This window comes from Ambystoma mexicanum, chromosome 5q, assembly GCF_040938575.1.
Source record: "Ambystoma mexicanum isolate Mex_15411 chromosome 5q, UKY_AmexF1_1, whole genome shotgun sequence".
NCBI classification, from domain to species: domain Eukaryota; kingdom Metazoa; phylum Chordata; class Amphibia; order Caudata; family Ambystomatidae; genus Ambystoma; species Ambystoma mexicanum.
In genome coordinates, this window is record NC_090933.1 from 1,285,197,798 (window position 1) to 1,285,222,596 (window position 24,799).

The following is a 24,799-nucleotide window of genomic DNA, read 5'->3' on the forward strand; positions in this document are numbered from 1 at the left end:
CAGGGCAAGGATGAGCGCAGCGTGCAAAGTCAGTTAGATGTCATTATAGAAGGATTGAAAAAGGAAGGGTGGGAGATTAATCCGAGTAAAATTCAAGGTCCAGCTGAAACAGTGATATTCCTAGGGATTCAGTGGCATCATGGGCATCGAGAAATGGTGCCTAAAGCTCGACAGAAAATACTTGAATTCACCACTCCAACGAACAAAAAGCAAGCTCAACAGTTTATAGGGCTGTTTGGGTTTTGGAGACAGCACATTCCCCATTTAGGGCAGATATTGGCCCCCCTCTACAAGGTGACACGAAAGAAATATGAGTTTCAGTGGGGGGAAGAGCAGCAGAGAGCCTTTGAGATGGCGAAAGACACCGTGCAGCAGGTGCTTGATTTATGGTCCTTGAAGGAAGGCGAAGTGGAATTAAATGTGTCTGTGCAGGACAATTATGCTAACTGGAGTGTGTGGCAGAAACAAGACAGGAAACGTGTGCCATTAGGGTTTTGGAGTCGTAAGTTGCCCGATGCTGGTAACTCATATACTCCGTTTGAGAAACAATTGCTAGCATGTTATTGGGCTCTTGTTGATACTGAGCAAATGACGGTGGGCCATGATGTATTGATGAGGCCAGAAATACCAATCATGCAATGAGTACTGAGCTCTCTTGAAACGCATAGAATAGGACATGCTCAAGAAGCCAGCATAATTAAGTGGAAATGGTATATTCAAGACAGAGCCAAATCAGGAAAGGGTGGAGTGGCAAAATTACATGAGCAAGTAGCCAACATACCGCCCTAAGATTACATACCACCGGAAGTGCCTGAAAAACGTAAGTCTCCCGTGAAATGCGGAGTACCTTACAGCGATTTGACCGTGGAACAAACAGAGCATGCTTGGTTCACGGATGGTTCAGCCCGATACGTGGGAACTGAGCGCTACTGGAAAGCAGTGTCGTACAATCCCAAAACCAAAAAGATGTTGACAACGACAGGGAAAGGAAAGAGCAGTCAGTTCACAGAACTTTACGCAGTTTACCAAGCATTGAAACAAGAGACCCCTGGTCAATGTTATGTGTACACAGATTCATGGTCAGTGGCGAATGGGTTGGCAGTGTGGTTGCCAACTTGGCAAAAGAATGGATGGAAGATTCATTCAAAAGAGTTGTGGGGAAAAGAACTGTGGCAAGATATTGCAGAAATGTTGTTACAAAGTGAAGTCACTGTATATCATGTGGACGCGCATTGTGCCACAGATTCATTAGAACGTTGGTTTAATTCTGTTGCAGATGAACACACCAAGATTGCCTCAGTGGATGCAGAGGCTCGGGAGGACAATATGGAGGGTTTGGCCAAATGGGCCCATCAGAAATGTGGGCACCTTGGAGAAAAGGCTACTATCAGGTGGGCACAAGCTCGAGGCATCAGTCTTCCTTTAGAATCAGTGAAGACCATTATTTTGCAGTGTCCCGTGTGCCAACACCAATTGCATAGACCTATACCTCAAATTGTTCGAGGAACATTGAGAAGAGGAAAATTACCAGGTCAAATTTGGCAGATTGATTATTTCGGTCCTATGACAATCAGCAGAGGTTGTCAGTATGCATGCACTATTGTAGATACATACTCGGGATATTTGATGGTTTTGCCGTGCAAACGTGCAACCCAATTGAACACCATCAGATTATTAGATCAGATCATATTACCTTATGGAGTGCCTTTGCAGATTCAAAGTGACAATGGGTCACATTTCAAAGGCAAATTAGTGCAGGAGTTTCGTCAGGAAAAGAGTATTGAGTGGGTATATCATATTCCCAACCACTCAGCTGCAGCAGGGCTAATTGAACGAATGAATGGGTTACTGAAAGAACAGTTGCGCAAATCTGGAGAAGGCAGTTTGGCAGGCTGGCGTGATCGTGTGTTTGATGCAGTGCAAGTATTGAACAATAGGCCTGTGTATGAACATTAAACTCCTTTGATGCGATTAATGACTCCTACTTTGCAGGTTCAACCCAATTGAGTCAGAGAAACACTGTTACACCAGGTTCTTTAGCTCCCTATCGAGCAACTCCAGAGTCAGCATGGGTAGACTTGCATTCTAATGAAGAAATCAGATTAGATGCAAGAGGAACAGGGATTGGAGTACAGATTCCCCCAGAGCATATGGGATGGATTGCCCCTAGATCTGGCCTAGCATTGAAGGGAGTTCAAGTGTTGGGAGGGGTAATTGATGCTGATTACCAAGGCAAGATTAAAGTCATCCTAATGAATAGTGGGGATCAATTGTTATCAATCCACAAGGGTGATTGAGTGGCCCAATTGAGTCATTCCTATTAAGTTGTCCTTGATTAAGAAAGGGGAGCCTCCTACAGTGTTAACAGTGTTAACTACCCGTGGGGATTGCGGTTTTGGCTCTTCAGACAGCATGGTACCGGGTGCAAAGGTGTGGGTAGAACGGCCAAGTGGTCCACCAGTGCCAGCAGATGTCATTGCATCAGGCAAAGATCAAGTGGTTTTAGTAATGGAGCCTGGTAGAAGGAAATGGCAATATGTACCCGCAGACAAATGTTACCTAAGAGAGTGATGTACAACACTGATATTTCTTTTCTGGGTTTGCTTTGTAGATCCTGGGTCTGGTTGGTGTGACTGTGGCACTAAATGGACTCCATTTGGACGGGTTAAGAAGTCTTCTGTCACCAGCAGCAAATGTCACATCTGTGCCATTGATCAAGGGGATACTGATAGTGATGAATAATGTTGTCCCCAAGCAACCCTATGCCAGTGCCGACAAGCCCGCCAGACCGAAGACATGGATCTGTGAATTGCGACAAACACATCAGTAGCAAGTGAAAACAACCTTGATGCCAGTTGCGCAGGAGCCCTTTGTAGGACAGAGAAAACACTCTCCTATGATTACTCAAGAAGAAAATATGTGGACCTATTTAGCACAGCAAGTACTGAATATATCACACTTTTGTTTATCTGATGTGCCCAATGCTGAAGCTTTATTGACTACATGTTTAGTAGCGGTGCCGACGCCTGTTCCGGTTTTAAAGCATATTTTCGGCGTCACACATAATGATTCTTTAGTTCAAGACTCAGACATTTGACAATCTTTTTCAGTCTACGAGTATTGACGATTCTGTCAAGAAACCGACAAGAAGTGGAGAAATTTAACACGTGTGATCACGTATAACGTAACCCAAGGTGATATGTGTTATATTATGACGTGCAAAGCACAAGAAATGGATAAATGCAGACAAATAGAGTGGACCGATCAATACAATCATACCACATTCGAGAGGAGACTGTGTTCACGAATGTCACGCAAATGCACCAGTGTAAATAACACTATGTCTTGCAATCATACAGTGATAACTGCTAGTCATTTGAATCATGTGAAACTTCCAACAGGATGGCTCTTTTCATGTGGTAACATTACATATACTTATCATTCCAGCTAACATTTCTGGAGGTCCATGTGCTTTGACTCGATTAGGACTAATGATGTTCCCTTTACACTCAGCGATAACTCGAGGTAAAAGGTCAACCTTTGAATCTATGGGACTATCTCCTGACTGTGATTCACATGTAAATTTGCTACCAGAAGCTGAGGTTTTAGCATTAACCCTTTCATTAGTAGGTGTTTGGGGTTTAGCTGCTGGAGGTTACAAATCTTTGATGAAATTAGCGTGTTTAGTAGATAAAAGTCTGAACCATACGTCGCAAGCTTTAGAAGAATTACTCCTTGATAGTCAAGTTATTAGAAAAGCTACTTTGCAGAACAGAGCTGCTGTTGATTACTCATTGCTGAAACATAATTTAGGGTGTAATGCCTTTGAAGGTATGTGTTGCTTCAATTTGAGTGACCACTCACGATCCATTGAAAGTCATATTCGAGGTTTGAGGGATCTCATTTCTCAAGTGTCTCAAGATCAAAACAGAAACTGGTGGGATTGGTTATTTTCATGGATACCTGATATTGGGGGTACACTACGTTATATTTTTGCTTGCATTTTTATTATTGTGTCTATTATAATTGCTTGTTGTTGCTGCCTTCAATGTATTCCAAATTTAGTTTTAACATTTGGTAGGTTTCAGAGACCAGTTCCAGTGCCACCTGGCTACAGAAGATAAATATCCAAAGGATGGAAGTGTTCTGCTTAATTCATGTTTGGTTCAATATGGCGCGGGCGCGCAATGCATTCTGGGAGCGCTCAGAGCCATGTTGGATATTTACTTCACTCCGCAGTGAAAGGCTGCACACATTTTGCTGAAGTGTTAGATTCACAGTGCTGAGACAAACATGCTTTTTCAAACTTGGTATGCAGTCAAGGCCATTTCTGCAGGGAAAAGCGAACATTGTTATGACTTGCTACTGTTCTCCGTGGAGCATGTTTTTAGAGTAGGGAGGCCCTGCATTCCTTGGGGGGAGCTCTCGATTGACCCAGCTGGCAACCGACGGCTGTTCCTCAACTGCGCAGGTGCAATTCCAGAAGGTTCGAGAATTAACTCCCCTTTTGTGGAGTTCCTATATATGTGGAAACCCGGAGGGGTCAGGTGAGACTTCAGCCAGAGAAGGACACTCCGTCTGGCCTTCCTGTGAGCTGTAGCACTCTCTTCCTGGCTGCCCCCGGAGTCTTCCAGCCGCTTCTGGACGAGACGAGGACAAGAATTGCGCTCACGGTGATGTATTTCTTTTGACTTCTTTACTTCTTCTGCAATCTATGTCCATGTTAGTTTTATGAGTTATTCCTATGTACTTGCAATTTTTGAATAAATAGCCGTAAAGAGCTGATTATCTTCTAAAGAGTGCGTGGCTGTGAGTTATTGTGGCTGTCTGTTTATGGGTTGAAGTATTTGCTCTATAATTGCATTGGTGATTTATGGTTGTTCCGTGCACTTTTCAGAGGAGAGCAATACATTTATCAATTTCTTAATATTGAATTCTGACACCATGTGTTCTTGGGCAATTTTCTGTGTCATAGATCGGGAATCTGTAAAGAAACTTTTACAGCTGGCAATGGGTGGATTTGGGGAATCCACTTTCTCCACCAATTCTTTGTTGGCCCCCTTTTCCTGGAGGCAGTTCTCAGAACCTGTTTGGGGAAAGGACACATCAGTTTCTACACACATTTTGAAGGTAGAATAGTTTCATGCTCTGGGTCAATCTCCATACTTACCCTGTCCCACTCAGGGTCTTTTGAGACCCATTTTTCTTTGGGAGGGAAATACATGTTTCGGAAAGAGAAGGTATTCTTACCTGAATACTACAGGGATTCTTCTCTTTCAAAGGGGACGATCCGGAGGTCCTCCACAAAGTGGGTTCTTCTTTGGCCTCCCCTACTAACCCTATGCTCTTTGGGTTCTAAAATGTTGGGGGTAGAAGAGACGCTTTAAGGCTGAGAGGCTTTATGGAATTCTGTCTGGGTGAGAAAGGAAGCTTCCTCTAGGGCTTGGCATCTCCCCTCCACCCGGGTCCTCTCCTCAGGAACTTGTGGCTTGTCAGACATTTCCACCCTTCGGTTCCCCCCTGAGGCATCTGAACTGGGTGTTGGGGAATGCTGGGAAGTAGGGTTAGGTTGAGGGTTGGACTGAGCCCTCTGCATGCGCCCCAGATCATCAGTCATTTGCTGGACCTGTTGCTCCAGCTGCAAGACCTTTTCTGGGTTGCAGGGCGGTCTGGAGTCAGACCTCTCCTGCTCCTGAAAAGGGTAACTGTCCCTTCGCTCGGGTACTGGACATTTCCCCCATCATTTTCAACCCTGATTCTCTCTTTTCCCGGGTTCACAGATCTTTTGGCCTGGAAATGGGGAGAGAGGGAGATTGTTGTGGAAGTTCTGGTTTGGGTAGTATCTGAAGAAAAGTTCAAATTGGGAGGCGGAGTGATACTTCTCTCCTGAGGAAAGTTTGAAGTGAAGTTTCCCGGCAGTACTTACCTGATTGGTTTACCCCCTTCGGCCGGGGGAGTGTTTACATACCTCAGGATTGGTTTGGTACCATTGTACCTAGGACGTATATAGGTGGCAGTGTCAGAGGGATCATTGTACTGTGCCCTTGCCTGACTACCAGTAGAATTGGGCCGGGTTGGAGGGTCCCTTCTGCCGTCCATTTTGCTTGTTGGGAGTAGGAGTATTTTTAGCCCCCACATCTCCAGATGCAATTGAGGAGTAGCGCTTACCTCTGCCACCTTTGCAGCAGATAGGGTGTTCGATGGTGGGGTGTTTTTACGCTCAGTGGGCTTCTGGACCTCATAGATCCACGTGGCCTGTTCAATCACCCAATCCAGGGCCCTATGCTTGTGAAAATAACGCACCAACTGATCATTTATGTACTTGGGGAGCGCATTGAAATATGTAGATATAAACTCCCTACTATTTGTGTTAATCCGCTGGAAATTCTGTGCAAATGCCTGCTTTAACTCCTGCAGAAACTCCTCAGGCGACTGATCTTCCCCACACTGAAAGTTATATGCAGCCTTACTGGCCTCTTGTGGGTTCCTATGGGTGGATAAATGATTCAATATGGCTGCCTTATAGATTCACTATTTATAATGATCCTGGTCCTCCAGTCCTGCAAAGAAACTGGAGTACTCAGATGAGAAAGTCCATTTAGCAAATGCTATATAATTCACATCAATTCTGATCTGGAATGATGCCATCATCTGCTCATAAAGTTCCAGGTGCTCCCATACCGAATACTTGGCATTCTTGTGGTATGGGGTCAGGAAGCTCTTTTTGGCTTTAATTTGTCTTATTGGCTCTTTCACAAAACCCTTGCTCTGTTTCCCTGTCTTTTTCTTCTTCTGCTCTGGAATCCATCCCCCTTCTGACTCTGAACTGCTACTGATACTCCCTTCCCTGTCTTCTAGGCGCTCCCTATTTCTACGAGACTGAGAATATCTCCCAAAACCCTGGTGTCTGGACTCCTCTTGCCTGGCCAAAGTGAACTCTCAGGGTGACGCTCCCTGAATTTATCTTTAGGCCCAGTATAGAACCCAGTTTCACCATCCCTCCTTCCAGGGAATCTGGGGAATTTTCCCCCGCACCCCTGAATGTACAGAGGTTTTTAGAATGCTCTCCTGGGCTGAAGCTTTGAATGTTCTTCTCCAGCAAAGCGAGCTAGGTAGTCTATCTGCAATCTTATTTGTTTTTAGTCCAACTCCCTTATTTTCTCATCAAGGGAGTTTTCATGGTCTGAAGTACTCACCAGACTATTCTTAACTTCCCAGCTCAGGACACACTGGACTGGCCACCTTCCCTTCTGTGTGAGAGAGGTGAGCACTCCTCAGTCTCAGATAAAGACTAGCGTTCCAGATCAGTTTGGCTAGGCCTGGGTAAGTCTATTAGAGGTAATGGAGAAATGTGTATGTCTGTGCGCCTTTTTACGTTGTGTGGGGGTAGCTGTTCACTGTGTGTGTGCAACATGAATCTGTCGGCTGCAAGACCCTATCTATGACTGATATTCACCATCAGTCAAGGTAAAGAAACAAGTGCGTATTAGTCAGGTTCTGCACCACAGAAAATAAACTATTGATCATATTTGTTTCTATAAAACACATTGGGCCTCATTACGAGGTTGGAGGTAATGACTGCTCCATGGCTGCCTCCAAACCCTTACCGACTCCTCCCTGGTGAATGAAGCAATTACCACCCCATTCCAAGGGCTCAAATGGGAATGGGGAAGGTGCTAATAACGGTACCGCTATTTGCGGTACCGTTATTAGCTCCAAAGTCCCTTTGCGGGTCCCGTCCTTAACGCCTGGAAAAACCAGGCGTTAAAGGAGGACCCGCAAAGGGACCTCGTAGTAGGGAGGTAAGGGATTACCGGCACCGGCGCTATGACCGGTAATCCTTTACCGGCCACCTTGTAATGAGGCCCATTGTTTATTGATTTGAAAGATTTTGGCAGTAATGGATGGTTGTGGTTAGGCGCCCTGACAGAAAATAAGATGTGTTGGGGGTTGCAATTTGGAGCAAGTTATAGTCACCCTGCCAGGTGGCTACGTCAAGGGATTGTTAAGAGTGGGTTTGCTACCATGAATTGCACACAAAACCAATATTGTTAAAGCTCATTGAGCAATATTTAATGTAAATCAACACAGCCTGTGTTGATTTACATTAGTTTAAGACTTTGAGGTGGTTGCCAGGATCAAAAGCGATCATGACCCCCATATCCTCAAAATAGGGCATGGGAAAGAATCCCCTTTTCAGGAGGGAATGGGGATGAACATGGAATGTATAAAACAATATTCTGGGAAAATGCTGACCTGGAGTAACAGGTAGCCAGGGTCATACATGTAACCATGGACGATATAAAGACATGCCTTCATATTGGCCACCCTGATGAAGGCAAAAGGCTGGCCTGGGAAAATCTAATAACTAGCCATGTTTTGGGGAAAATGCCTCCCAGGCCAAAAAGTAAAACAAGGAGAGCACTGTAGTTTAATGCAAGATGGCTAAGCAAATGCTCCTGACTGTACAAGTAGAGACCAGTAGGAAATAGCTATAGCCATGGCTTTCAATAAGAAGCCCTTAAAAATCAGCAAATTAGAAGTTGCAGAGCAGGCTTGGTTGCAACTAGAAAGGGCAGAGGTCACGGGAGACTTCAAAGTATATTGGAGAATGATTGCCGACAGACTAAGCATTAATGGCTGGGATACGGGCGGTACGGTTGTCTGAGTGAGTAACGGTTTTCACCTGCGCGATATTGGACTGGGGGCGGGACAGAAGCTATGGATGACGTATGCATCTACCCCCCAACACAGGCATTAACGGCACCGCCAAGCCTGCAGTGTGGCAGTGTGATAAGTGCTGGTACCCTATTTACCAGCACTTTTACAGGCACTTTTATAATGACCCCACCTTGTGCCCTCCCCAAAGAGTGGCCCCATCATTGTCCGTAAATGTGTTTGCTCATGGCAAACGGGATGACCCAGAGCATTTTATGTTTTTTTGTTCCGCCTTCGCTGTCTTAAGGAAGACATTTCTCTTCCCAATACTAAGGGCCTGGGGGATGAGACAAGTGCTAACAGCTTTTAGGTTTCTTTCATCAACTCCTGACATGTTTACTGCACAGTGCACTTATTCTTATATTGAAAATGTCCTCCAATTGAGAAGCCAGTTTTTGCAAATCAAATAGCGTATGGTTGTTTTATTTATTTTAAACATGTATTACTGATGTTTAATTGTATATATGTATTATTGATTATATGATATGGCATTTATAACGCACCTATACACAAGTGTTTTTTGTGTTGTACTCTTTGATGGAAATGTCTATTTTCAGAATAAAGAACGTAAAACTGAAGTGATTAGCAGGTTTGCAAGGCCATCGGGCCGGGAGCCCTAGAGGATTTTATACTGTAAATCTTGCCTGGTATATCCTGAAAGGTCATAGAGGTCCCTCTGTTTTATCTCCCGATTATATTTGATGAATTCCTTGGCCTCTTGCTTGCCATAAAGGGTAGTTATATAGGATTAACTTCACCCTATACATGTAAGGAAGTGTCAGAGCGAGTAGAGGGAGTCTGACAGCCCAATGAGTGCAAAGTAAGAGGAAGGAGTAGACATGAGCAGCATGTGCTGGCCACCAGCGCAGATGGCATCCCTTCCCAACTGCAGAGACCACAGGAGAGTGAAAGAGAGAAGAAGAGGGAGGGACTGGTGCTCACTGGAGCGCCTGGAGACTGCCACTGGGTATAACTTACCAAAGAGTGCTATGGGTCTGTTTAAGGATTACACGGACGATCATATGCTTGTAGCGGGGTTCTTACTGCATTTTAGGACACACAATCTTTTTTAATTCTACTTGTTACAAACATCAGTTTTTCCAACTCATTGTTTTTAGAATCCCCTCATTCCATTTATGGAAGTGGACCCCCAATGTCTCCCCCAAACTCCACCCTCAACCCATCTTCTAATTAAACCTTTCCCGCATCCATCATGTAGGGTTGGCGCGCTCTCGTTATTGGATTTTGGAATTCATTTTTTAATAATCTGGGAGTTTTTGCTCTTTTTTGTTTCATTTTTCACGTTAGAAAAAAAATCATACTTGCGTATTTTCTGAACAGCAATAATCCAACTGCGATGAAGACCAAGATCACAACCATGGACACGACAAGCGCCGCAACGCTGACTCCTTTCTCCTCCTCTGTGGAAAAAAAAAGTATAAAGAAGAGTTCTTGAGCAAACCGTAGGTGGTGCATATCAACAGCACTTCTCACTGGAGTGTACACTTCTCTGTGAATAATGGGCATTGGGAGCATGGATTCACCGGCACCGTTTATAGCTTTGACTAGCTGTGAACGGAGGATAGCACAGGGGCAAAGTGCTGGACTTGGAAGCAAAACCGTGCAGAGCAACAGAGGTTTGAATTCCAGATCCGTGCTTAGAAGCCAAACTCAGGTGGTAAAGCGTGTTATAAAAAACCAATCAAACAAACAAAAAGGTATCCAGCAATACAGACAGGGGCAATGAGTACGCAGGCTTTGGTAAAGACCAATTGTGTGAATGTCCCTGTATGTTACAATGGGTCTTTTTTTGTTGTTGCCGCCATTCCCCACCCGCAAGCCCCAGCCGGTAAAGCAACATTCTTCGTCCCTGAGTACAGATACATAACGGAGTGCTTTACAGAGATGTACAACAGTACAGATGCATAACGTAGCGCTTTACAGAGATGTACAACTCTACAGATGCATAACGGAGCGCTTTACAGAGGCAAAAACAGAACAGATGCATAAAGGAGCGCTTTACAGAGGTGTACAACAATACAGATGCATAACAGAGTGCTTTACACAGGTAACAACAGAACATATGCATAACGGAGCGCTTTACAGAGGTAACAACTGAACAGATGCATAACAGCGCTTTACAGAGGTAACAACTGAACAGATGCATAACGGAGCGCTTTAATGTACAACAGTACAGATGCATAACGGAGTGTTTAACAGAGGAGTAAAATAGTACAGATGCATAACGGAGCGCTTTACAGAGGTGTGCAACAGTACAGATGCATAACGGAGCGCTTTATGGAGGTAACAAGAGAACAGATGCATAGCGGAGTACTTTACAGCGATGTACAACAGTACAGATGCATAATGGAGAGCTCTACAGAGATGTACAACTTTACAGATGCATAACAGAGAGCTTTACAGAGGTGTACAACAGTACTGATGCATAACGGAGCACTTTCCAGGAGTAACAGAACATATAAAGCGGGGGTGGGATACAGAGGAGGGGAGCAGCTGTACCAGGTGGCGGGAAGGAGAGGAGTAGGCAGTGTCCATTGAGTCAGGTGGCGCGATGTGTGACGTGATGGACTAGGTGTTGAACCATGCCTAGTTGACCCAACAGAACCGATGCATAACAGAGCGCTTTACAGAGGCATCCAACTGTACAGATGCATAACAGAGCGCTTTACAGAGTTGTACAACAGTACAGATGCATAACAGAGTGCTTTACACAGGTAACAACAGAACATATGCATAACGGAGCGCTTTACAGAGGTAACAACTGAACAGATGCATAAGGGATCGCTTAACAGAGGTAACAACAGCACAGATGCATAATGGAGCGATTTATAGATGTGTACAACAGTACAGATGCATTACGGAGCGCTTTACAGAGGTAACAGAACAGATGTATTATGGAGCACTTTACAGAGGTGTACTAACGGAGCGTTATACAGAGCTAACAACGGTACAGATGCATAACAGAGTGATTTACAGAGGTGTACAACAGTACAGATCCATAATGGAGCACTTTACAGAGATGTACAACTGTACAGATGCAGAATGGAGCGCTTTACAGAGGCGTACAACAGTACAGATGCATAACGGACCGCTTTACAACAGTAGATATGCATAACGGAGCGCTTTACTGAGGTAACAACAGAACAGAGGCATAACAGAGCGCTTTACAGAGGTGTACAACAGTACAGATACATAATGGAAAGCTTTACAGAGATGTACAATTCTACAGATGCGTAACAGAGCGCTTTACCGAGGCGTACAACAGTACAGACGCATAACGGAGCGTTTTACAGAGGAGTACTAGAATACAGATGCATAACGGAGCGATTTACAGAGGTGTACAAAAGTACAGATTCATAACAGAGCGCTTTACGGAGGTAACAACAGAACAAGTGCATAGCAGAGCACTTTACAGCGATGTACAACAGTACAGATGCATAATGGAGAGCTTTACAGAGGTGTACAACAGTACAGACGCATAACAGAGCACTTTCCAGAAGTAACAGAACATATAAAGAGGTGGTAGGATACAGAGGAGGGGAGCAGCTGTACCAGGTGGTGGGGAGGAGAGGAGTAGGCAGTGTCTATTGAGTCAGGTGGCGCAATGTGCAACGTGATGGACTAGGTGTTGAACCATGCCTGGTTAACCCGATAAATGGATGGAGTGGCCTCGCAAAAGATGCATGCATGAATGCATGGGCTCCAGTTCTGATAATGCCTCGGGTCATCCCCTGTCCACCACAACACATACCACACAACACACATATCAAAACACATGCCACGCAGCTCACATACCATAACACACATACCACACAATGGGCCTCATTACGAGGTGGAGGTAGCCATGCCTTTAATAAGGGCATGGCTACCCCCAAACTCGGGTCCGGGTCCCTTAAAAGGGGAATTACCAGGCCATTCTGACCTGGGCGGCCCGGTAATTCCCCTTTCGCGGGACGCGGAGCTGGTATGCCCCCATTCCCATTTGAGCCCCCATAGGGCTCGATGGGAATGGGGAGGATGGTAGCAGCGGTACCGTTCATAACGGTACCGTTGCTACCATCCTGTTCTGCTCACGTGTGCTACTCTGCACGCCTGGTCTGACCAGCTACCACCCAGTTCTGCTCGCGGGTGCCGCTCTGCACGCCTGGTTTGACCAGGCGTGCAGAGCGGCACCCACGAGCAGAACTCGCAATGTGGTCGTACAGTGAAAACGGCGCTGGCATCACTACCAGCGCCGTTATTACTGTACCGCCACTATCGTAAATAGGCCCAATGTGTTTACCACAAGCCTACACTCATAACACATACCACATTGTCCCCCACTCAGCCGGGTTCATTTGTTCCCCGCTCACCCAGACGCTCTGTTGCTCCCATCCCATAAAACAGGAACCAATGTGCGTCTAATTTGCCTTTAGTTACATTTAGTATTTAATTTACAAAAACATGAAGTGTCCACGTGTATATGCTATTTGCTAATACATGTTATTTTCATCCTCAATGCAAAGTTCTGAAGTTTTGAGCACTTCGAGCTCGCATGCCAAGTCTTGGGGCACATTGCGTCACCAGCGCCTCAGGAGCATCCGCCATTTTCCTCAGCTCTTATCTGTGCAATTAAGGTCCAGTCAGCATCTTGTTTTTGGCAGACAGAGATTTTCACAACAAGCTCTGTCCTGCCTGGTGCCAAGCCAGTCTACATTCAGCTGAAGAGGATAATCTGAATCTTTGTACTATACCCAAAAGCCTGAAGGATTTGACGGCAGACTATAAGAATCGGGGCGATTCCTTCTCTCTAATATGCTGTGTTTTCATTGGTGGCATGCTCCAGTCACTTCCTGATTTCCTCTCCATGAATTCCTTTGCCCTATCATGTTCCTATATAATTCTCTTGGGATGTCTGCACATTGGGGACTGCCCTCTTCTTCTAAAACTATCTCTGGGAATGGGGGGAATGCACCCACACCCTAAAGGAGTAACATATGTCACAGCCATTGTATCTTCACTTCTAAACCCTGAAGCTCTCCACATGAGTATGTATGGTTAGAGGTTGCAAACACTTTAATGTTAGGACAAATGTTAGGAAAAATGCAAATGAGCACAACACTCACATTACATTGTGTACTTATTGATGCAAACATACAACCTTTTAATGACCATATTCGTCAAATGTATGGTCTCAAAATGCTCTCTGATGTCATGCAAAGGGACCAGGAACCCTCATTGGAGCTATTTGTCCTTTTCCCTTCCTCATATGGGAATTTCGAAAAAGCTTAATATATACTGGAAGTGATCTTTGGAAATGAACACTGTAAAGCTTTAAAAAGAACCATTGCGACGAAATCACCACTGCTGTGCAGAAAAAGGATGAGTATCGGTTTCTAAACTTCTACCCAGCCCCAGCCTGCTACTAAGCCAGCAGTGACCTCAATCATAAAGGTGAAACAGGCACAACATGGATGGTATATCTCCTTCGGCTCTTAAGAGAGCATGGTCTGGGGCAGGTGTTGGGAAGGAGCCTACAACTTTCCTACTTTCCTACATTTACAAACTGACCCAAGCGCTTTACAATTTTTACAATTAGTCAAGACTTCTAAGCACTATAGCACTGCGAAAGCTTCTTTCATGCAAAAATAATCACACAGAGGTGTGGCCAGTCACTAAGTAAAGATAGTTATTTGCATCTTATATGTCAATCCCAATTATTAGTTGAATTAATTTGTAAAACTGTTGTACATTGTAAAATAGCTTTGTTCAAAACACACAGTAAAAAGCAGGCTCTCTGCCAAAGAGGAATGTGCTTGCACTAAGAATAGATCACAGAGTGCGTGTGCGGTGTTGCATCACTGAGTCGAAAGGCTTGAACAGAGAACGTGGTTGACCAACTGGTCCTGTCAATCACCGGCCAATGGGGACTAAAAAAGATTCAAGGCACGACAGAATACTATGGGAAAACAGGTTTTTTGTAGGAATTGCTGGACCAGATCAAATATAAGTTTATTGAGTTAAGTGCGGAGAGAATGGCGGGAAGATGTGTTTATGTATGAATGTTTATAACATAGTAAATTATGCTAAACAAGAGCGACAAATTATTCCTGCTAATGCAGCATTATGTTAAGTAGGGAACCTGACCATGCAACACTGGAGCCTCTGCAACATCCCTTGTATGGCAAGAAGAACAAGTTTGGAGAAGCTCTGCTGGTATCCAGTGACCAAGTGAAGGGTATTTAAGCCCCGGGCACAGCAAAGTATCCAGAGGACCTTGGAGGGAGCCAGCGACGACGACAGAATGCTGTCCTCAAATGGCAGATTCCTCAGCCATTTCCCCATTCCTCATGATCTGTAAAGATTAAAGTCTTGTCATCACCTGCAAGACAGCCTCATGACTTTTGATTCCCTAGAGGGGTGCATTTACTCTGGTTTATGGTGATTATGGGTCCCCTGTATTTTAGGGGTGCATCCCTGTAAAATGGGGCTCGCTTTCACAGGCTGCACTCTTCAAGGGGTGTGAGCCAGCACAAACGCATCCAAAACAACGATAGTATGTAGCAACATGAAAGGAATCTTCAATCAAGGGGCTATACAAATAAGATTTTAATTAGACTAAAATGACAGGAAACCTATTTAAAACACTAACAACACAGCCCTGTAAGCAAATACTGAGTGAATACAGACTTGGGGAGGAAGGGGCACGCTGGGTATTGAAGAACCAGGCTATGCAGGTCTTGCAGAAAAGTCAAACAAGTTCAAGAATATGGGCCTCATTACGAGGCTGGCGCTCCCGTAATTAAGGGTGCCGGTACAGGACCGGCACCGTTCATTACGGGATGCCTTATTACGTGGTCCCCTAGTGGGACCCGCACAGAACGTCTGGTCAGACCAGACGTCCTTTGCGGGACCCGCAAGGGGACCAAGGAGCTAATAACTGGCCAGTTGTTAACGGGCATGTTATTAGCTCCATCCCCATTCCCATTGAGCCCTATGGGGTCTCAAATGCGAATGGGGATGGGTTTTGTGGATGAGGAATTACCGAGTCCTCCAAGGTTGGAATGACCCAGTAATTCCTCATTCACAGAACCCGGTACTGGAACCCGGTATGGAGGCAGCCATGCCTTTATTAGCCATTCTCTTCTGGCTGCCTCCATACTCGTAATGAGGCTCTATGGGCCTCATTACACCGTAGGCGGTGGACCAAGGTGCTAATAGCACCTTGGTCCATGCCGGTAAAATACCGGCACCGCCTTGGTGGAAAGGGGAATTACCGCCCTATTCCAAGGTTGGCGGGGCGGTAATTCCCCCTTCCACCATTGCCCTTCCCCATTCCCATTTTAGGGCATAATGGGAATGGGGAAGGTGCTAATTACGGTACCGCAAATTTGCGGTGCCGTAATTAGCACCAAGATCCCTTAGCGGGTTGGTTTTTAACGCCTGCTAAAAGCAGGCGTTAAAGTACCAACCCACTAAGGAACCTCGTAGTAAGGCGGTAAGGGTTAACGGTCACCAGTACCATTACTGGTGACCGTTAACCCTTACCGCCTACCGTTTAATGAGGCCCTATGTCTTTAAGGTTTAAGTCTTAGTTACTTACCTGTAACTGTATTTCTCCAGCATTGGTATCTTTCATAGATTTAGATGCTTGAATATTTTCCTGTCGTCAGACTGGGAATCCTCAGTGTTAAAAATAATTGCCAAAAATCCTTTATACATACATAGGGCCTCATTACACGGACGGCGGTAACCATGGCGCTATTAGCGCCATGGTTGCCGCCGGTATTTTACCGAGTCCGCCATGGTGAATGGCGGAATTACCGCCCTATTCCAAGGTGTGTGGGGGCAGTAATTCCCCATTCACCATGGCACTTACCCATTCCTATTTTCGCCCCCATAGGGCTCAATGGGAATGGGAAGGTGGTAATTACGGTACCGCAAGTTGCGGTACCGCAATTACCTCAAAGGTCCCTTTGCGGGTCTCGTCCTTAACGGCTGGTAAAACCAGCCGTTAAGGTAGGGTCCCACAAAGGGACCTCGTAGTAAGGCGGTAAGGGTTTACCGGCACTGGTACACTTACCGGTACCGGTAAACCCTTACTGCCATCCGTGTAATGAGGCCCATAGATTTCATAGAAATGCATGTACATAACCAATTATGGCCTATGGCCTATGAGCCATTCCATTGTGTAGTCCCTCCACTTCACTTTGGCCCTATTTGGGCCCAACCAAAGTGGTGGCAGGGCTTAAGCTCCGACACAGTCAGCCATCTTGGCTCACAGCCAGCTCTGCCACCAGCTTTGACACACTCCTACCTGACGGTTACAAGATCCTCTCCATGCCCAGGCCTAACCGTGCAGGGGGTGGTGTTGCCCTTATCTTCCCTGAGTGGATTCCTGCCACTGTCATTCCTACGCAGACCTACTCCTCCTTTGAATGTCTTGTCTGCCGACTCTCTCTCTCTCCCAGCCATTCCCTTACCCTGGCTACTATCTATCGGCCACCTGGTCAAATTTCCTCCTTCCTCTCTGAGTGGGCTGACCTCTCCTCCTCACTCCTGTCCTCAACCACTCAACTCCTCTTTCTTGGCGACTTCAACATCCACCTTGATGCCTCCAGTCCCCCCACTGGTCTCTTTCGTGACCTCTGCGACTCTCTCTCACTCTCTATTCTCCCGTCTGGGCCTACTCACTCTGCTGGGCACACTCTTGATGCTCTGATCTCTTCTGACCTTCCCCTCTCCGTCCCTCTCTCCACTCCTCTCTCCTGGAGTGATCACTTTCTCCTATCCTCCCACCTCACCCTCCCTACCCCACAGGCAAAGCCACCCTCTTCACTGCCACCCACCTTCTCGGTCATCCGACCCATGAAGCGTGTGTCAGTTGAGGCTTTCGCTGCTACCTTCTCGCCCCCCCCTGCCCCTTCGGCTGACTCCCACCCTGACACAGCCCTCTCCATGCTCCACTCTGCTATATCTGTTACTCTTGATATCCTTGCCCCCGTCATGAGAATCCGCCTGAAGCCCAAAGCCAAATGTAACTCCTGGTATGACTCGGATCTCGTCACCCTAAAACGCAAGTGCAGGGTTGCCGAGAGGAAATGGCGTGCTTCATGTTCATCCTCTGACAAACTGGCCTGCCGCCTGCTCCAAAGGCAGTACCGGCTCTCCGTTCTCACCAAGAAGAGAGCCCTTATCCAAGCCCGCATCTCTGCGGCATCAAACAACTCAGCCAAGCTCTTTAAAATCTGCAAGGAGCTGGCCAACCCTGTTGCAGTCTCTACCTCTCCTGTCCCCTCCCAGGCCCTCTGCACTGCACTGGCCTCTCACTTCATCTCAAAAACTCAGGACATCCTGTCCTCGCTCTTCTCCTTTCACCTCCCTCCCTCCCTTCCCGGCTCTTCCTCTGGCCCTTCTGCAGTCATCCCTCCTCCCTCTTTCTCTGCCTTTCCACCTTTCTCTGCTGACGAGGTTTCCAGACAAGTCCGATCAATGAAAGTCTCGTCTAAACAGGTTCACCCCTGTTCCTCCAAAACTATCAAGGACCACATCGACTCCCTGGCTCCTGCCCTGGCTGACTTTTGCAACCACTCCTTCGCCTCTGGAGTCTTCCCTTCCCCCCTCAAGCACTCCCTTGTGCACCCTCTTCTCAAGAAACCCTCTTCCGACCCCTCCTGCCCGGCTAACTATCGCCCTATCTCCATCACTCCCTACCTGGGCAAGCTCCTGGAGAAACTGGCCATCTCCCAGCTTAACCTCCATGCTGAATCTGTTGGTAGTCTTCATGACCATCAATCTGGCTTCAGAGCTGCCAGAAGCACGGAAACTGCTCTCCTGAACATCCGTGAAGACCTGCTCTTGAACCTCGATTCCAACACTCCGTGTGTTCTCATTCTGCTCGATCTCTCCTCTGCCTTTGACACTGTCAACCATGCCTTCCTGCTCAACCGTCTCCGGGAAAACCTGGGTATCACTGGTCAGGCTCTGGCGTGGCTGACCTCTTTCCTTTCAAATCGACCCTCCCAGGTCCAACTGGGGTCCTTCCTCTCCGACATCTTTTTCTCCACCTGTGGTGTCCCCCAGGGATCTAATCTCTCTCCCTGGCTGTTCAACCAGTATCTGGCACTCCTTGCCCACCGCATCGCCGCTCTCTGCCCTAATTTCCAGTGCTATGCGGACGATACCCAGCTCATTTTCAGGCTACCCTCAGCCTCCCCCTCTCCTTCCTTCATCTCTGACTGTCTGTCTGCTATCCTAGAATGGTGTGCCGCCAATGACCTCTGCCTTAATGCCAGTAAGACTGAGATTCTACTCATCGGTACTCCCACTCCCTCCTTCCCTGCAGCTCTCTGGCCTGCCTCCCTTGGCCCCCTCCCTGCTCCTACCTGCAAGGCAAAAAACCTTGGGGTCATCTTCGACTCCACACTCTCCTTCTCTCCTCATATTTCTGACGTCGCCAAGAGGTCACACTACCATCTGCACCTCCTCAGAGGTATTCCTCCCTTCCTCTCCTTCCCCCAGTAGCTCACTGTCTCCCGAGCCCTGGTTCTCTCGAAGCTGGATTACTGTAACAGCCTCTATCTTAATCTGCCTGCCTCCACTCTCCGCCCTCTGCAACTCATCCAGAACAGAACTGCGAGACTTGTCCTTGGCCTCAAGCCCAGGGATCGTATCTCTCCAGGACTGAAATCTCTACACTGGCTCCCAGTGGCTGCGAGGATAAAGTTCAAAACCCTCTGCATTGTCCACAAGGCCTTCTGGGGCCTGGGTCCTAAATACCTTCAACTCTCTCTTCCCAAATATCTTCCTTCCCGAGCCCTTCGCTCATCTGCCTCCAACTCCCTCAGGGTCAGCCGCTTCTCGAAGCAACGAGCTGGGGGTAGATCTCTCTCCGCGGCAGGGGCCTCCCTCTGGAACAGCCTTCCTGCCTCCCTGAAACTCGAGGAGAACCATCTTCGGTTCCGGAAGCACCTCAAAACCTTCCTCTTTGCTTCTGCTTTCTCTCTCCCTCTCCCCTGCTGAACAGCTAATATTCTTCACTGAAACTGCACTGATGATCCTGCAACTGGACCTCTCTAAACTGCCTCGGTCCTGGGCCCAGCCACTCTCCACTTGCACTGATGCCCTGGAACCCCTCTGCACTGCGGGACTGTCTCTGTATCCCTACAGCCCCCCCCCCCCCTCCCCAGCACTTGTTCTACACTTACCTTGCACTTGCCACCAGCTGACCATATTTTTTTATTACTTTACGCCACTTACCTTGTACTGCACTTCCCCCCCCTCCCCTTCCCCTTGCACTTTTCCCCCTCCCCCACCCCTGCACTTGCGCTGTCTGAATGACACCTGGCCTAGTAGGATCGTTGTCTGTCTCCCCTTGTTCCTCCCCTCCCTGCCTCGTCGCGCCTTGAAACACCTGTGTATAGGCGCGTTACAAATACCATATCATATCATATCATATCATATCTTCAGATTTTGAACCATAAGGACTACAGTATTATGGAAGCTGAGCGTAGGAGCAGCCTCTTAGGAGAGGCGGGTGGGCGCATGTGAGTCTATGAAAGATACCAATGCTGGAGAAATACAGTTACAGGTAAGTAACTAAGACTTCTCCAGCATTGGATCTTTCATAGATTCAGATACTTGAATAGAATACCAAGCAGTTAAAACCATGCCACCATCATGAATATATGTGTACAAATGCAGAAAATAACAATATTTCTGACCAAACCTTTACCATACAGCAACACAACAGTTACATACTCAAGGAAAGGTGGGAAAGGAGGCTGGTCCTACCTTACACAAAGAGGTGGCGGAGCACTACCTGGCCAACTGCAGTTTCTTTGTTGGTATCTTCTGTCAGGCAGTAGTGCTTAGCGAACGTGTGCAGAGTGCTCCAGGTGGCGGCTCTGTCCTTCAAGGCTACCTCTGCATGGAACGCTGATGACGCTGCTCTCCCTATGGTGGAGTGACCTGGAGGCTGCTTAATGAGGGGGTCGCCTCTTGCTTGATGGCAGTGGGTGATGCATGACAAGACCCGGTGTGCCAGGCCTTGTTTGGAGATATGCTGGCCCTTTGTGCGGCTAGAAACGGCAACGAACAGTCTGTTAGAGGAGCGGAACTCCTTTGTTCTCTGCAAATAGAATTTCAAAACTCTAGCCACATCTAGAGAATGTAGTGTTCTTTCTGCCTCAGAGGTATGATTCTGGAAGAAAGCTGGAAGGACAATGCGCTCTGCGAGTGTCATTTCCGATAAGACTTTGGAAAGAACTTAGGATGTGTCCTCAAAATGACTCGGTCCTTATGGAACAACATAAAGGGAGGTTCGGAAGACAAAACTTGCAACTCACTGATCCTCCTGGCCGATGTGATAGCTATCAAAGGCCGTTTTCCAAGATAGGAATTTTATATCACATCTGTGAATGGGTTCGTAAGGAGGTTCCATGAGGGCTGTTAATACGGTGTTCAGACTCCATGTGGGGCCTGGTGTGGGCGTAGGTGGGAAAGTTCGCAACAAACCTTTCAGCAATATTTTTAAAGACGGAAGAGAAAGCAATGACTGCAACTCAGGAGTGGTCGTGTATGCTGCTATGGCCGATAGATGGACTTTGATGGAAGACAGTGAGAGTCCTGCCTTAGCCAAATGCAACAGGTAAGGCACAATCTGCTTGACCGATGCAGTGAGAGGATTAATCGCAGATATCTCACACCACCTGGAGAAGCGAGTCCACTTCCGGATGTAGGTGATTCTTGTAGAAGGAGCTCTTGAAGCCCTGATTATATCCCAGCAATCCATCGGGAGATTTAGATTCATCAGTTTACGTGCTCAGGAACCAAGCCTTGAGGGACAGGCTCGCTGGATCATGGTGGAGAACCTTGTGGTTCTGCTGCGTCAATAGATACTGATGCGCCTTGAGGCGAACCGGGGGCCATCGGGATAAATGCTGTAGAGTTGAGTACCAGACCTGTCACGCCCAGTCTGGTGCTATTATGATCATTGAACAATTCTGCTCCTTCAGCCTGCGTACCACCCTCGCTAAGAGGGGAAAGGCATATAGGAATTTCCCGTCCAATCCATTGAGAAGGCATCTCCTACGGACTGATGCCCTGGGTATCTTGAGGCGAACACTCGACATTTCCTGTTGGCCCTGGTGGCAAATAGGTCGATCTGTGGGTGGCCACATACGGAGAAAATCTGTTGGACTTCCTTTTCGTCTAGCTCCCACTCGGGAGATGACGTGTACTCTCTGCTCAGTTTGTCCGCTAGGACATTGTCCACGCCCGGAAGGTGTTCCGCCTTGATTTGTACTCTGTGGTTCAAGGCCCATGCCCATAGCAGCTGAGCTTCTTGTGACAAGATCTCCGATCTTGTGCCCTCTTGCTTGTTCGTGTAGTGTATGGAGGTCGTATTGTCTGTCTGGATGGTCAGTACCTGTCCAGCTACTACAGGAAGGAAGGCTTTCAATGCCCAACGTATGGCCCTGAGTTCCAGCACATTGAAGTGGAGTTGGGCCTCCTGGGCCAACCAAGTGCCCTTGGTTTGGGGGTTTGCTAGATGAGCCCCCCAGCCCGATAGGGACGCGTCTGTCTTCAACAGAAGGGCCGATGTTGGCATCTGGAATGGCATTCCTTGCAGCAGGTTCCGAGGAGTATTCCACCATCGAAGTACCTTGTGTACTGTCGTTGGTATCTGGATGACATCCTCCCAAAAGCCTAGAGCTTGTTTCCATTGGTGGTCCAGGGCCTCCTGAACAGGTCTCATGCGGAGTCTACAATTTGGTATGAGAAATATACACGAGGACATCATGCCCAGGAGGGATTTGAAAGAGGGTACCGATGTTGTCTTTCTTCCTAGGAACCATGAGGTCAACCGGAGAAGAGCCGTTACTCTGTCTGTCAATGGTCTTACCCTGGGAATACTGTTATCGAACTTGGCTCCCAGGAAAAGAACTGTCTTGCTGGGAATCGGGCAGGACTTTGTGTCGTTTATCGAGAAACCTAACCTTTTTAGTAGATTTATAGCTTTTGAAACTGCCAAACGAGCGCTTCTGACAGAGCTTGCTCTTATCAACCGGTCGTCCAAATATGGAAAGACTTCTGTTCCTGTCCTTCCGAGTTTTGCTGCTACGGGTGCCAGACATTTGGTAAACACTCTTGGTGCCGATTTCAGCCCGAACGGGAGCACCTGAAATTGGAAATGAAGGTCTCCTACAGCGAACCTGAGGAACTGCCTGTTGGCAGGGTGGATCGGAATGTGAAAATATGCATCTTCCAAGTCTAGGGTGGATAAGAAGAAGTCTCTGTTCAGCCATGGTAGCACTCCTTGAAGGGATATCTTCTGGAATTCGATGCGTTTGATGTATTTGTTGAGCGCTCTTAGATCCAAGCTAGGTCTCCATTGGCCGTTTTTCTTTTTGATCAAGAAGAAACGGGAGTAGAACCCCCTTCCCTTCTGAGAGTAAGGAACTGGCCCTATCGCTGCTTTCCACAGAAGCCTTTGCACCTCGGACATGACGTGCTCCAACATATGCACCTTGCGAGGGGTAGGAGACAGGAAGGGGGGTAGGTATAGGAAGTTTATGGTATGGCCCTCGCGGACCCTCGCGGACAACCTGCAACACCCACTTGTCCGATGTTATCGACTGTCAGTGTGGGAGAAACTGGCTTACCCTTCCCCGCACCGGGGTGTGACGTTGAGGAAGATCCAAATTTTGGGCTGAACCACACCTACCTCTCTGGGAATACTTGCTGGAGGATTGGTACTTGTTGTCTTGGTATGTGTTTCCTTGTGACTTTTGACCATAGGAAGAACGGTTATATCCTCTGTACTTCGAGGATGAGTCTCGAAAGGGACGAAAAGACCTACGGTCCTTATCTTTGTGTTTTAAAGAACTGATGGCTCAGGCTGTGTCCATGTCCGTTTTGATTCCTTTCAACTGGTCATCCATCTTTTTACCAAACAACTCCTGCCCGTCAAAGGGCATGTCTAGTATCTGCGCTTGGACATCCGGTCTGAAGTTTGTCACCTTCATCCCAGCCGGCATCTTCAGAACGGTGCCGTGGGCCAACTGTCTGAAACCTGACTCAGCCACATCAACTGCTACGTCAATCATGTGGTCCGACGTCGCCTCTCCGTCCGCTAGAATTGACTTGGCTTCTTCCTGAAGCTCCATAGGTAGCTGCTTGCCCAGCTTGGACATGTAAAGCTATAGTTCACGGTCGAACTGCGCTGTCATGGCCAGCGCATTGCCTGATCTAATAGTGAGGGAAGCTGATGCAGATACCTTCCTGCCCATGGCCTCTATCCTTGTCGGGGGGGGGGGGGCTGACAGTGGTGAAGAAGGGTTGGCTAACTTCTTTATGGCTGCCACAATGATGACAGAATCTGTTTTCGTATGACCTCTTAGACAAAGAGGTGCAGTCTCCAGCGCTTTGTATTTTTTCTCAGGCCTTGAAATCAGCACTGGAGTGGATAAAGGCGTGCCCAGTATCTTCAACCCGGACTCCCAAATAGTGTCTAGGAGAGGAATGGTAGTAACTGTTCTCCTACATTTGTCCCTGTACTCATAAAGCACCAACCTCTTTTCCTCCAACGTGACTTGCAGTTTGAACAAGTCTTTGGCGATAATGGTATGAAACGATACTAGATCGTCAGGTGGCGAAGAGTCACCTGGAGAGTCTTTCTTTCTGGGCTTCTCAACGATGTAATCGTCCCATTCGCTGGGAGCATCCGGCTCCTGCGTGATCTCACCTCCCTCCGGGTCAGAGAAGTCCCTGAACGGGTCTTCCTGCCAATCCGAGACCGAAACAGACGATGGTACCATTGTTGGATCTCTAACCGGAGATCGTGGTCTATGCGACGATGCCTGTGAAGGGACTCTTGTCAGTGAAGCACTGCGTGTCCTGCTTCTGGATCTGCATGGAGGCTCAGGTGATCGTGCTCTCTTATGTGGCCTACTCCTAGGAGGCGAATGTCTTGGCGTACTTTGCCGAGGTGAGATGTCCCTCTGTGGGGACCTAGGTTCCCTCGGTATAGATGACATATACCTTTCTTTCTGACGCCTGTTGAATTCCTCAATGATTC

General features: G+C 47.3%; 1 protein-coding gene across 1 annotated transcript in view; it reads right to left on the minus strand.

The window, feature by feature from the left end:
- LOC138498391 (tapasin-related protein-like) overlaps nt 1–24,799 on the minus strand; it is a 253,624-nt gene that overhangs the window by 87,914 nt on the left and 140,911 nt on the right. The window contains exon 4 of the mRNA XM_069622163.1: nt 10,041–10,139. Within this exon, the coding sequence (XP_069478264.1) occupies nt 10,041–10,139 (99 nt within the window). The remainder of the gene's footprint in view (nt 1–10,040; nt 10,140–24,799) is intronic.